This window comes from Parasteatoda tepidariorum, chromosome 8 (genome assembly GCF_043381705.1).
Source record: "Parasteatoda tepidariorum isolate YZ-2023 chromosome 8, CAS_Ptep_4.0, whole genome shotgun sequence".
In the NCBI taxonomy this organism is placed as follows: domain Eukaryota; kingdom Metazoa; phylum Arthropoda; class Arachnida; order Araneae; family Theridiidae; genus Parasteatoda; species Parasteatoda tepidariorum.
Window position 1 is genome coordinate 16,720,329 of NC_092211.1, and position 13,366 is coordinate 16,733,694.

The 13,366-nt window shown below is 28.4% G+C and overlaps 1 protein-coding gene across 1 annotated transcript in view; it reads right to left on the bottom strand.

Annotated features, from left to right (window-relative positions):
- The window catches only part of LOC107439698 (uncharacterized), a 296,584-nt gene that overhangs the window by 116,899 nt on the left and 166,319 nt on the right, over nucleotides 1-13,366 (bottom strand). The window contains exons 60-63 of the mRNA XM_071184208.1: nucleotides 12,410-12,542; nucleotides 8,518-8,723; nucleotides 2,297-2,465; nucleotides 202-261 (exon numbers count right to left, since the gene is read on the bottom strand). Of these exons, the coding sequence (XP_071040309.1) occupies nucleotides 202-261; nucleotides 2,297-2,465; nucleotides 8,518-8,723; nucleotides 12,410-12,542 (568 nt within the window). The remainder of the gene's footprint in view (nucleotides 1-201; nucleotides 262-2,296; nucleotides 2,466-8,517; nucleotides 8,724-12,409; nucleotides 12,543-13,366) is intronic.

Here is a 13,366-nt window from a genome sequence, read left to right on the forward strand (position 1 = left end):
TAATGTAAAGTAATATTTTTCGTTAAAAGAGATCATATAAAAACAATTTTTGTGTTCTGAACTAATTTAAGGCTATATTAAATATATTTTATATAAAGCTTATTATTTCAGACTTGTTATAATAGACTTATGTTTCAACAATAATGGGTAATAGCTTTAAGCAAAAGAAAAAATATAAGCTAAATATTTTGTGTTACTTACAAATATAGGCTGGTGTTGTTGTCTTTATAAAGATAGGTATCAAAGTTGTAGTGGATGCTTCTAAAAAAATAAAACTATAGTTCATCGCTCGGAATTTCGCCTTTCATACGCATTTAGAATTTTCAAATATAAAACAATAAACAAAACAGGAAAGTAATAAACTTTAAAGCACTTTGAGCTATTTTTCAAAAAGAAAAATATATATATATATTTCGAAGTATATATTTCAAAAGAATAATTTGAGTTGGTTTCTTAAAATCATCAGGAAATTTAGATATTAATAATTATAATTTCAACATTTAATGAACATTAAAAATCTATACTTCATAAGAATCTACAACTTGTTTAGAAAATTTGTACATTCTCGTGTCAGTTTACTTTAAATATTTCGCAAAAGTTAAGGATTAAAAATAGCTTTAATGATTATAATAGATTGCTTGCTATTACTTAAACGTAAATTAAGTGTCAAATTAAATTCTACTTAGAATCAAGCATTTCATAATAATGCTGAAATTCAAAGACAGTTTCTGAAAATTTTTAAATTTGGTTATTTCTTAAAAGGAAAGAGAATTGCAGAAGAATTCTTCAATATTTTTGCAAAATGTGTGTATACTTTAGTGAAATCCTTAATTTAAAACCGGAATACTTTGAACATTATGATCTAATTTCAGTTTTAAATTTTAAAAAAATATTGTTTTAAAGTAAACAGAAACCACATTCGATTTTGTATTTATATTTTGTAAACAAACATTTCACCAAAAATATGATATTAAATTGACTGCTAAAATTTTTATTTACCTTTCATCGTAATTTTACATGACCAATCTTAAACTATTTGTATGCAACATAAAATTCGAAGTGTTTAAAGATTTGAAATTTTCTTTTCGAATTTAGCAGCGTTTTTCCTTATTTATTTCTTTGAATTTCCATATTTGTTAAATTTGTAAACATAATTTTATCAAAACAATTTCTTTTGTGCCTTATTCTTTGCGATATCTTATTTTGATTGAGTATAGTATTTAATTCATTCCCTGTTGAAACACTCAATTTTAGTTAAAAAAGAACTTAAATATTGTAGATTTCATAAAAACTGTTGTGCTTTTCAGATATCCAGTAATGGTTTGGTAACTCGCATTGATACAGTATTTTCTTGGTTACAAGGATTACTTCAGAATTATTTTTAGCAAATACCAAAGAAAGTAATTACTTGAAACAATAAAAAATTTCAGTTTTTTCACTAGATGAGACTAATAAGCGATAATACATTTAATAAATGAAAAAACTGAATTTGAAATTGTTGAATTTTTTTCCAATTTCAGATTTATTCTTCAGTTTGGTGATTGTGGTATTATACTTATTGCAAAAAATAATTTTAGTTGGATTCTATGAATTTATGTGTGAAAAGAGATAACGTCATTTAGAAAAATTTGAAGTTTGGAAAAGTCTAAAAACTAGTCATATCAGAAATTTATAATTTGGCTTCGATGCACGAAAATTGCGATCCTGATGTACTATAAAAAATAAATATCGTTGCTTTATGTGCAATTGTTGGCTATAATTAAAAAAGAAATCGTACTTTTTTTTTTCCAAAAATAATTTTTTTTCAATTCTAACTTTCTTGCTAGTCCAATTAATTATGACATCACACTTATTGTTTGAATTAATTTTGGATACAGGTTTCAATGAAATAAGATAATGTTATTAAAAAAATTCCAAAAACATTTTAATCAAAAGTTGAAATTTTTTTTTTTGAGGTGCACAAATTGGGATCTCAATGTACCATAAATTCAAATTTTGTTGTTACAATTAAATGGTTTGTCAACAAATAATCACAGAAGCATACATTTTCAGTATTTATTACTTGCCTGAAATGTGCTGTGTAAGTAATCATTAACTCACTGCCTTATATAATTTCAGTTATAGCCTTATATGCATTTATGTCAGAAAATAGACATTTTTCATCATAATTATCATAATGCTAAATTTTGTCGTTTTAATCGTAATTATTTGTTTACAAGTAGATTTGCAAAGACATTATTTAATTAAATGCACTGATAAAGAAATTGTGTATGTTATGAAATTAAAGTATACTAACCACATGTGCATAAGTATCTTATTTTGTAATCCATGCAGATTGCATCTGGTTGATGAATGTTTTCACAAATAAAACCCTTTTTCAAGTCGCAAACTAGTTTCTCTTCACCAGTTTCGGTATAGAGACTATCAGATTTAACCTCCCTACATTCTATATTAGTCACGGTACCCTAGAAAACATAAATTTTTGCATTTTTGCATAAGATCAATAATCAAGGATTTGTTTAGAAGAAATTTGGGTCCGTTAACGGACCCTTCACAAAATATCTTTTCATAAAAACGGACTTGATGACCTAAAAAATCTCANTAAACCCGTCCCTGGAAGGGGGGGGGGGAGAAAGACAGATGTAAATGAACTAAATTTTGTCTTCGGCAGACATGAATATTCTGCTTTCAGCAGTATAGGCTAAATACCAAATATTTATATGTTGCATCGCTAATTTAGTAGCTGCAATTGCTGTTTATTTTTTAAAATTTAATTTTTTTAATTATATATTCACAGTGTTGAGCATTATCTTGTATGTCTTTACAATTTAAAAACTCCTTGAAAAAGTTTTTTTTGCAATAACGGACCCTATTTGCACAAATTCGCAAAAGTAGACCCTGGTTGAAAGAATGTGACTTAACGTTTATTTTATATTCACAAATTACGAGTAATTTTTTCACATTTTTACGAAAACGAACCTTTCACAAAATGTCTGGACAGACCCCTGATAATTGTATATAAAAACTAAAATGAGTTGCGTTTTTTTTTCTGAATTTATTATACTGAGAGAGTCAAAAATAACTTCATTGAAAGTGCTTTAAAATAACTGCACCAGAATAAGCTGAGTCACTAACTTATTAATTTATTAACTTATTGGTCATTAACTTATTAATAACTTTATTTATAAGTTGAGAAAGATACCGAACTTTTTCATAAGCGTATTTGTTTTGGTTTAAATGGTGAGATCTATCATGTATTGGGTAGAGGTCCTCAACACAAACAAATTACGTAATTGCATCGATTTCAAGTATACGTTTAAATAAAATAAAACATTTTGAGAGCTAATGGAAAGATTCAGATGTTCCCATTCGAAGCGGTAGGAACTCACTATTTCTGTTTGAATTGGCGATTTCGTACTTAACTAGTAACTAGCGACATAAACTAGTTTGACTTCGAACTAAATTTCGAAACATAATTTCTACTCCAAACGTAACACTGGTTCTTATTTTTATTTAAAAAATTCCTTCATTTCTTTAGTGGAGATTAACTTCTTAATCTTAAATTGGTTCTTTTCTTCATGAGGGATTTGGCAAAAGCAGCAGTAAATTGAATATGAGTTATAACTGATGTATTTGCTTTTAATAATCTCCGTTTATTATCTAAAATAATTAGACTAATCGGTATAGTAGAAAGGCAGGGGTGTGTACTATTCCTCAGTATTCGCTACATTGCTGGTTTTTAAAGGTTTAGTGTCCTTTTCCGGTATACAATAGGCCAGAATTTCATATACTGCTTTTCTTAGGTTGAGTGCAATTTATTGCTGTTTCCGCATCGATCTGATCTGTTGTGTACACTAATTGGGTATTGTTATAACAATAACCATCAATTATTAATAATAATCAAATGCACAGGTAGAGTGAAATTAACAAAAATAATTTTATTGAATCAAGAAAAATTTACTTTTCTTGGATCTTCAACAAAAAATTAACTCCCGCACAAAAGTCAACTATGGTTGACATAGAACGCACCTCACCTCAAGCAAGGCAAACCAACATAACTTTTCACACTCACTACTTTAAATGGGACAATCTTCCATTACCACTTCAAATTGGATAGCTTCAAACTATACTAAGCCAATTAAATCATTAAAAAATAAAAGCAAAAACAGTATACACATTGGAAGTCAAAAATGTTTTCAAAATCTATCCAACTAGGGTGCAGGAAGGTGGGAGTAAAAGAGAAGACATATTTAATTGAATGACAACCATTAAAAACACCTCCAAACTTGAACTTCGAATGAAACCTGTTTTGATGTCTATTGCCTCTGTCGACCTCTGTGATAATTCGTAAGATTTCGATAGCGTTTTTTAAATTTCCAACCATTTATTTGCTATCTTCAGCTTTTTTTCTTCTGCTTTTTATGTTTTCATTTTTGATAAGGACTCTAAAAAATACATATTAAGGTGGTCTTTATGCAACACCTTGTATATGCTTCTAGATATACTATGGGTTATGCAAAGTTTTGTCTGAAACGAAGTACAGAGTATAAAAAATCTGCTATGAACAAAAATTTGTAGATATTCTTTTACTCACTGTTAATGAAATTTGACAAGAATTTTAATTAAATGGCAAATTTTCCCTTTCTTGAAACAAATATGAAAAAAAGAAACTTTACTTAAAATATCTAATCCCTGATACTTTATCTATCTTAGTCAGGTGACAAGGGAAAAGAAACGCACTAAAAATAGAAATAATCTATATAATAAGAAGGTTCTGTAACATCTTTCTGTCACGTAAAGTGCCTGTTTGTCACTGAGATAATTACATGTCAAAACTATTTTTCTAGTTTAATTAAGACTAACTACTTTCTCCACATTAACAACCAAATTAAATTTAATTAATATAAAGATTATGGTAAACATAAAAAATACTGCCGTCATTTTTTTTAATTATGTAAAACAGGCAGAGTTTAAATTCATGCATTAAAACATCTTAATTTTTAATGGTGAATGTACGAAATGTTTTTTTTTTTAATAAATCGGCAAATGAAGATTTTAAATTAGAGTGGTTGATTTAAATTTTTGACTATAAATGCTATGAATATGAAGCTTACATAAAAACTTGAACTAAATGCATATTTTCTTCATGTATGTTTTGAAATGATTACTCATTACTAGATAATGAATTAAAAAAAACACTCCCACTTTAAATTTGTAAAAGGTTATTAAATGACTTATGTTAAATGTGAAAATGTAAGAAAAAACATAATCATTTAAACTCCAGGATTTCATTTGAAGAAATTTTAAGTAACATACTGTAGGGATAAATAACTCCAAAAGTTATTTGTTTATACCAGTATGTATTCAAAGTATACAGTTAATATTACCAGTTAAAATTACTTTGAAAGAAACTATTTTACCTGTTACTCCGATTCGAGGTAAAATTTTGCATATTTGTGTTTAATCTATTTGCATTTAATCTACTTGTATTTAATCTACTTGTATTTAATCTGTTGTTACTTAATCTTTTGTTATTTAATCTTTTGTTATTTAATCTTTTGGTATTTAATCTATTTGTATTTAATCTATTTATATTTAATCTATTTGTATTTAATCTATTAGTATCTATTTGTATTATGTGTATATATTTAATCTATTTGTATTGTTTATTTATCTATTTGTATTGTTTATTTATCTATTTGTATTATATTTATTATATTTGTATTTAATCTATTTGTTTTTAATCTATGTGTTTTTAATCTATTTGTTTTTAATCTATTTGTTTTTAATCTATTTGTTTTTAATCTATTTGTTTTTAATCTATTTATATTCAATCTGTCTGTATGCAANGTTTTTAATCTGTTTGTTTTTAATCTATTTGCTTTTAATCTATTTATATTCAATCTGTCTGTATGCAATCTATTTGTATTTAAAATATTTGCATTTAATCTATTGTACTTAATCTATTTGTATTTAATTTATTTTTATTTAATCTAATTTTATTTAATCTATTAGTACTTAATCGGTTTGTAATCTATTTGTAGTGAATCTATTTGTATTAAATTCACTTACCTTAAGTATATTTGTATTGAAACATTTTTGTAATTAATCTATTTGGATTTAATCTATTTGAATTTAATCTATTTTGTAATTACATCTTCTTCATCTACTTGTATACAAATAGATTAAAAGACTGGGAAGTATGTGAATACTTGTGATTCTTTCTTTTTTCTTGAATTAGAAGTTTTCTTCTGACACTTAATATGACTCCAATTTTTTATGACGGCAAACAAAGAGTTGTGAAGATTGCAAAATATTATTTTAATTTAAATATAGTTAAAAATGTTGCAATAAAATGAACAGGCTTTGAAATTTTACACGTAATTGTTATTGGAAAGTTTTTACCTCAAAAGAAATCGTAATGAGCTATTATTTATTATAAAAAGAATTTACGAAAAATGGTCTTATTTCAAAGTAAGACAATTAAAATAAAGTTTCAGCAAGCGATGATAAAAGCAATTTCAGAATCGTTTTACAAATTTATAACTGTATTAAAAAACTAATATTGATTTTATATGAGCTATGAAAAAATTTTGAGCTTTCAAAGAACTATCAAGAGTATTCAATAAAGCAATACTTTTTTAGAAAAAGGAAAGACTTATCGTTTCGTGAAGATACAAAAGGATCAGCTTTGATTACGCATTTTTAAATCTTATAAAAATTTTAATTCGTAATGTATTTTTTTTAAACGAAAACGCGGTATTTTTTCTTCATATTGTTTAGTCAAATTAAATCACTTCCAAATTTATAATGAAACTTGGATTACCTTTCATTTGTGTAATAAAATTTAGAAACATTAAACGTTAAAGAGTATTCAGAAGGTCTAGTATTGCAAGCTAAAATAAAAAAATATGCAAAGTAGCAAAAAAAAAAAAAAGGTTGAAAATGTTTGCATGTTTATCAAATCTGCCCATAATTTTTATTTTCCCACATGACATAAAGAAACTATTTTTAAGCGTTTTACCCATACAAGAGTACCTTTACCATGCAACTTTGCTTTTTTTTAATTTTGGGAATTTATTTATTTTTTATATTTAATTTTATGACCATCGATGAACAGTCGACCCAATTTTTTTGCCTTACGACTACTAATGTTCAAATCCGTAGCCTTGCAATTTTGAACCCAATCCAGAAGACAAGGGAACTCCTGGATGGAGTATTGGGAGAAATTATCTCTGCGGAGGACTTTTTGATGGAGCTAACCCGCATTTGCGTTACATGGACAAGACCACGAGAACCTTCCACGGTTAGCCTGACGGCAAGGGGACTCTAACCCATGATCCGTCTACCATTGAGGATATTCACCGAGGATATTTCACGAGAAATTCATTTACTGACTAATGCCCAACTTAAATATTGAGGATGAATGTATGATCAATAATATTTCAAGTGACTTATCTATTAGGAGTGAGTAGGCGGCGTACAAAGCATAAGATGAAGAATAATCTAATATAGAGCAGTTAATTATATATGGAATCGAGAGATAGGTTCCAAAACTTACTAGAAAAGTTCAATAAGTGATCTCCGCGCTGACTTGATTCATGAGACTATGAGAGAACTACATCTCATTACGGTCAAATAAAATAACGAAATAAAAATTTGGAAGTATATTAAGAATCTGAACAACTTTACTTCATTTTAATGAATTTTACTAATTGCTGTGAAGTTGAATAAGGATATTAGTTAATTTAGTTTAAAATCTTTAATGTAATAATAAAAACATTTTAATTAAATTAAAAGGTAAAGGAAGAGGGATTTAAAGTAAGGAAAGAAGGAAGGAAGAAAGAAAGAAATTAAACTAAGGAGGAAAATTAAAAGAGTACTTCATTTTCAAAATTAATTTTTTTTTATTTTCCTCGCAATTTTAGTTGTTTTCTAAGTCATTAGCATCATTAATACTTAATTTTAAAAAGTTTTCCACTCATTTTATAAGGCTTTATTTATAACGATATAAACTGAGCGTAAAAATAGTATTTTTGATAAAACTTAAGCATGATTTGTAATTTATAGTGGGGCATATTTTCGAATAATTAAGATAATTATAATAAGTATTTTTAAAAACTCAAAAACAAGGAATTACTTAATAATTGTGGCAGCCTGATTGGTTGGCCAGGAGTTCAAGGTTTTGCGATCCGGATGTAGTTATACTACTCCAATTTTAAACAGTGTGAAATCAGTGTTGATGGGATTAAAGTATATTTTAATTCAACTATGTAACAGCAAAATTAAACAAAATAGAATGCGTATTTACATGAAGATAATATTCCCCTTAAGGGGTAAATTACGGTGAATAGAGAAAAACGCTTTCTACTTTATTCATTGTCAAAATTTTAAAAAAAATTAAGAAAAATATCCTTAAAAGACTTTTTTAAGTCACTCAAGCAAAAGTTTCATATATTATTTCCCTGTTGTTGTTTTTGGACGAAAACTATCTGATAATTGGAATTTTTCTTTTACCTCTATACAAAATCCCTCCGTTTGAGCTAGGACATAGGGTTTTGTAGTTTCTTTGTCACCAAATCTCTTTCCTCTTCTTGGTTTTTTCTTGTTTATCCAATCTGACCAATAGGAGCACGCTGGAGTAGTTTGCTTAAAAGTTAATGCTGGAGTAGAAGTTGTAGTGACTGGTAGGACTCTGGGCTTCACTGTGAAAACCCTGAATGCTAGTAAAAATATTACAATTTCAAAAGTTAATGCAGATAGAATAAAAAACTTATGTGAAATTTCAGTGACGTCACACTTTTAGAGGTAATTTCCAAAGAAAACGTCATTCTCTTGCTTAATGGTTTCACGTTATTGTTCCTGAACATTGAATGTTTCCAGTTTTCAATAATCTACAACTTTGATTTTTTTCTCTTATCTCCTATTATTTACTTAATAAGAAAGCGAATTCTCGTTATCAGCTTTATTGATACTTTACTATAGAGTTCCTGGCCAAATTATTAGACGCACTATAAAATTCTATGCAAAATCTTAATTATCAGGTGATACTATGCAGTTTTACCGTTTTTACTCGACTGAAACCGGTTTGCACTTGCTTAAGTCTGTGTCTCAATTGGTTTACATTGTAATGAAATACGATCAAAATAAATACAAATAGGAAGTACATAAAAAGTCTCCTGAATAAAAACCCATTACACGTATGTTTAAATATAAAACTATTACATATAAACTCGTGCAAAACATGTAATTACAGTCGAACCTCGATTTCACGAATTTTTCGATATCTCGAAGAAAAAAAAAATTCTCTTCAAATTTCCTGCACCCTCAATGTTAAAAAAAACTTGATTTCACGAATTTTTTTTCTAATCCCTCGATAACTTGAATTTTTTTTTTCCTAAATAGTGCAGATTTTTCTTCTGAAAACAAAAAAAACTATTCCAAAAAAAATAAGAAAAATTTAAGAATAGAAAACCAATTCTCATAATGATAAACTATTTTTTTAAAAAATGGACATAAAGACGTCAGTGGCATTGGAATGATGTGTCTTTCTCTACGATAATGAATGGCTTCAAGAAGGCTGGATTCATTAAAGATCACAAAGTATTCAAACAATCAATATCGTTAATTCTGCTGAAAACTACACCGAAAATGATTGGGGCAGATTGACCGGACTCATGAAACTTGATGACATGGAATTTCATGACATTGTAAACGTAGTTGGTGCAGTAACAGTGTGTGGTCAGTGGGATGACAATGATATCATCGCTCAAACGAACGCTTCCGGTGAACTATCAGAAGAAGAGGATGAGGAAATTGAGGATTTACCACCCAATGTTACTAACAAACAAGCACTTTCTACAGTGGACACTGTAAGGAGGTTTATTGAGAGGCAGCCGAATATGTCAGAGGAGGCATTTAAAGCTATAGTCCACTTAGAAAGTGTTACAGACAAACCTCCTTACACATCTCTAAAGCAAACAACAATTGAATTGAACTCTAAAGCAAACAACAAAGTGTTTTTAGAATAAATATGGAATAGTAAATAAGGTATGTAAAGAGCATTTTTCTTTATTCTACCATCGATAACATACGATTTTCGAATTTTCGGCATCTCGAATTTTTTCTCCTCTCCCTTTAAGTTCGAGATATCGAGGTTTGACTGTATCAAAAAACTGCAGTGCGTCTAATAATTTAATCTAATTATTACAATATAATACCTGATATAATAAATATTCTATATCTATATAATATATCGTCTAATTTATTCTATCGTCGAATTTATATTATATATCGCCTAATTTAACTAATTGCTATCCGAACGTAAACAAGTGCAAACCTGTTTCAGAAGCGTAAAAACAAAGCTGCATAGTATAACTTGATAATTAAGATTTTACAAAGAATTTTCTGGTGTGTCTAATAATTTTTGCCAGGGACTGTATAGTGAACTAAAAGAAGGATATCACCCAGATCTACTTTTGTTCTAACGATCGAATTTTCTCATATGAAAAACAAATTCTTGTGGTTCAAAAGTTCCTCAAATATTCTATGGAATCAGACCTAAAATGTACCTCTAAATAAACGTAGGGGAGAGTGGGGTCAATTGTAACAGGGTACGATTGTAACAGAGCAAAAATTTCGAGTGTCGGGTTCTAGATTTGGTTCCTAGGTGGGGCACAAGGTGTATTTAATAAATCTACATGTACACCCCTGATGGCAATCATTTTTATGTACTTTTGAAAGAGTTACATCACAAAAGATATTTTCACGCTACGTAAGTACTTTTTTTGGTATTAGAATATTATATTGTAACAAAGTAATTTTGTTTAAACAAATAAAAATTAGTAACCGAATATGTAAGTGGACACCTTAATTAACATTTCAATAAAAAAAAAATTAGTTTTGCTAATTAACTAGCATTGTTTTTAACAAATGAAGCTGAAATGGCGTCTTGGGGACAATTGTAACAATAAGTAAAGGGACGATTGTAACAGCTGAAAATAAATAATCTTATGTTTACAAACCATTACTTAACTCTTTAAGAACCACCAATAGTTTCCTATATCATTTATATTATGTTGCATGTGCATTATTTTATTTGTCACCTTTCACAGCATAAATTAAAATTTTTAACCCCTTAAAGTTAAAAGTTTAACCCTTTAGGTCTCTGCTCATTATTATTTTTACTCCTAAAATATCACTACTATTTTGATCAATAAAAAAATATATCACAACTATGATAATATGTATAATTAACTATGTTTTAGTTGAATTTATGAACTGTTACAATTGACCCCGTAAGTGGGGACAATTGTAACAAGTGCACGACTGTCAAAAATTGTTAATAACTAATATAATAACATTTAAAATAAGGTATTTATTTTTTTTCTAGTAGAGGATAGTCTACTTTACTCGTCTGTCAATTAATACTAATAATATATTGGATTTTTTGTTAGTTAAAAATAGTTAAGTAAAAAATGTTACAATTCACCCCACTCTCCCCTACTGTTTTGGTGGTTTTGAATTTTCAACCCTTAATATAAGGAGAGCAACCACTATCTAAGAAATTTGGACTGCTAGTGCGGAATGAAATGCGTACAACACTACTAACCAACTACTAACTACTACCAATCAACTACTAACTAACTTATACTAGCCAACAGCAGCGCATCCGCATTTTCGGTACAAAACAAGCGAAGCGCGATAGCGCTTCTCCGTACTCAAACGGTTAATATCATTTTTCGCGTATTTCGTCACAACTAAGATTTTTACGCGAAATAGAAAGCTTTGTATACAATTGTAAAATTTCCTTATGAGTGTAGAAAGATGGCATCGAAAGAAACAAGATGTGAAAAACTTTTTCAATCATCATTCGCAAAAAAATTGAAATTTTAAGAATTTTTCATTCGCTTTTTAAAACAAAAGTCAAAATATTTTTAATTGTAAGATATTTTTTTATATCATTTAGAAAAATGCAATTTTCAAAGATGATATACAAAATTTGAACGACATTGAGTAGTAAAAATTTAAAAATATGACTTTTTAAAATTTTTATATAGCTAAAGAAAATATCATATACATCAAAATCTATAAGATGGCTGGTTGAAAGGTGTTTCTAAAATCTCAGTTTATTTCACTCACACGCAATTTTAACAATGTTGTTGATCACGCTTTCTTTTATAGTGATTTGCTAATTTTTCTTCCTCAAGGAGATTTAAATTTTTTTCTATCTTGAATATTGTAATCCTCAATGCGTACATTTTTTATTTCATTTTTGAAAAGAATTATGAAAACATATATAAGGAGCTGTGATCACGAAGCAACTTCGCAGATATTTACGTACAAATCTCAAAATATCCTAATTATTTCAAAGAATTATTTAAAAAAATTGATTCTGTATCCATCTTACTTTCATTCATAGTAGGCGTTAAGACTTCGGTCCTCTCTCCCTCTGTAGGCTTGCACTCTAAAATCGTATCACAGATCACAGTGTTGTTCAGGCACTGGCATTTTTCACAACCATTTGTCACAACTTGCCCTGGCTAAATACAAACAAAAATAAATGAGTTGCAAATGAAAAAAAAAATACTGCCGTTGTCATATCACGCAACACAGATACACACCTTTACTTAGGTAATTCGCAAGCAGAAAACTTGATAAATATGTTTAAAAATAAAACAAAACTACTTTATGTTTGTTGGTATTGGCATGAAAAAAATGTGTTACGGGTATAGTTCGTCCACCAGGAGTTGGCACTTGGCTCCACCTCCTCGGACGCAGAGTTCATTTCAGCAAGGGGGAGTAAGAGGAAAATCATTTGCTCGCTTGAAATCGAGATAACCTCTAATGCGCACTAAGCCTCCACACGATTTTTTATAGGTAGTCCAATCAGACCACTATGAAGGCAAACCTGTTTACGAAAGAGCCCTTTAATAGAAAATCTAGTGGAAATAAAAAAGTGGTAGCAAATATATGTCTAAAAATTTGTTTAATTTTTGAATATGATTAGTTTGTCTTATTTACTTGTTTACCACTACAGATTCAATTCTCAAATATATGTTACAAATTCCTCTCAGTCACTTTTAAAATAGNCTATTTTCATGAGCTTCTGATGTAGAAGGTGATGGCCAAACACAAACACTGAATTCTTTTTCAGTCACTTACTTCGTTTTATCATCAGCTATTATACTTTTCGTTATTCTAGCTAATTTATATTTAAAAGCTTTTTCCCAGCAAAATATCTCAAAAAGAACAAACTATCCAATAAAAAGAGAGAAATATCAACAAGTTTTAGAAATAAAATGCACATGTTCAAAATATGCACATGAAGATTGCGAAATAATATTTTTGTCATACGATCGCCAAA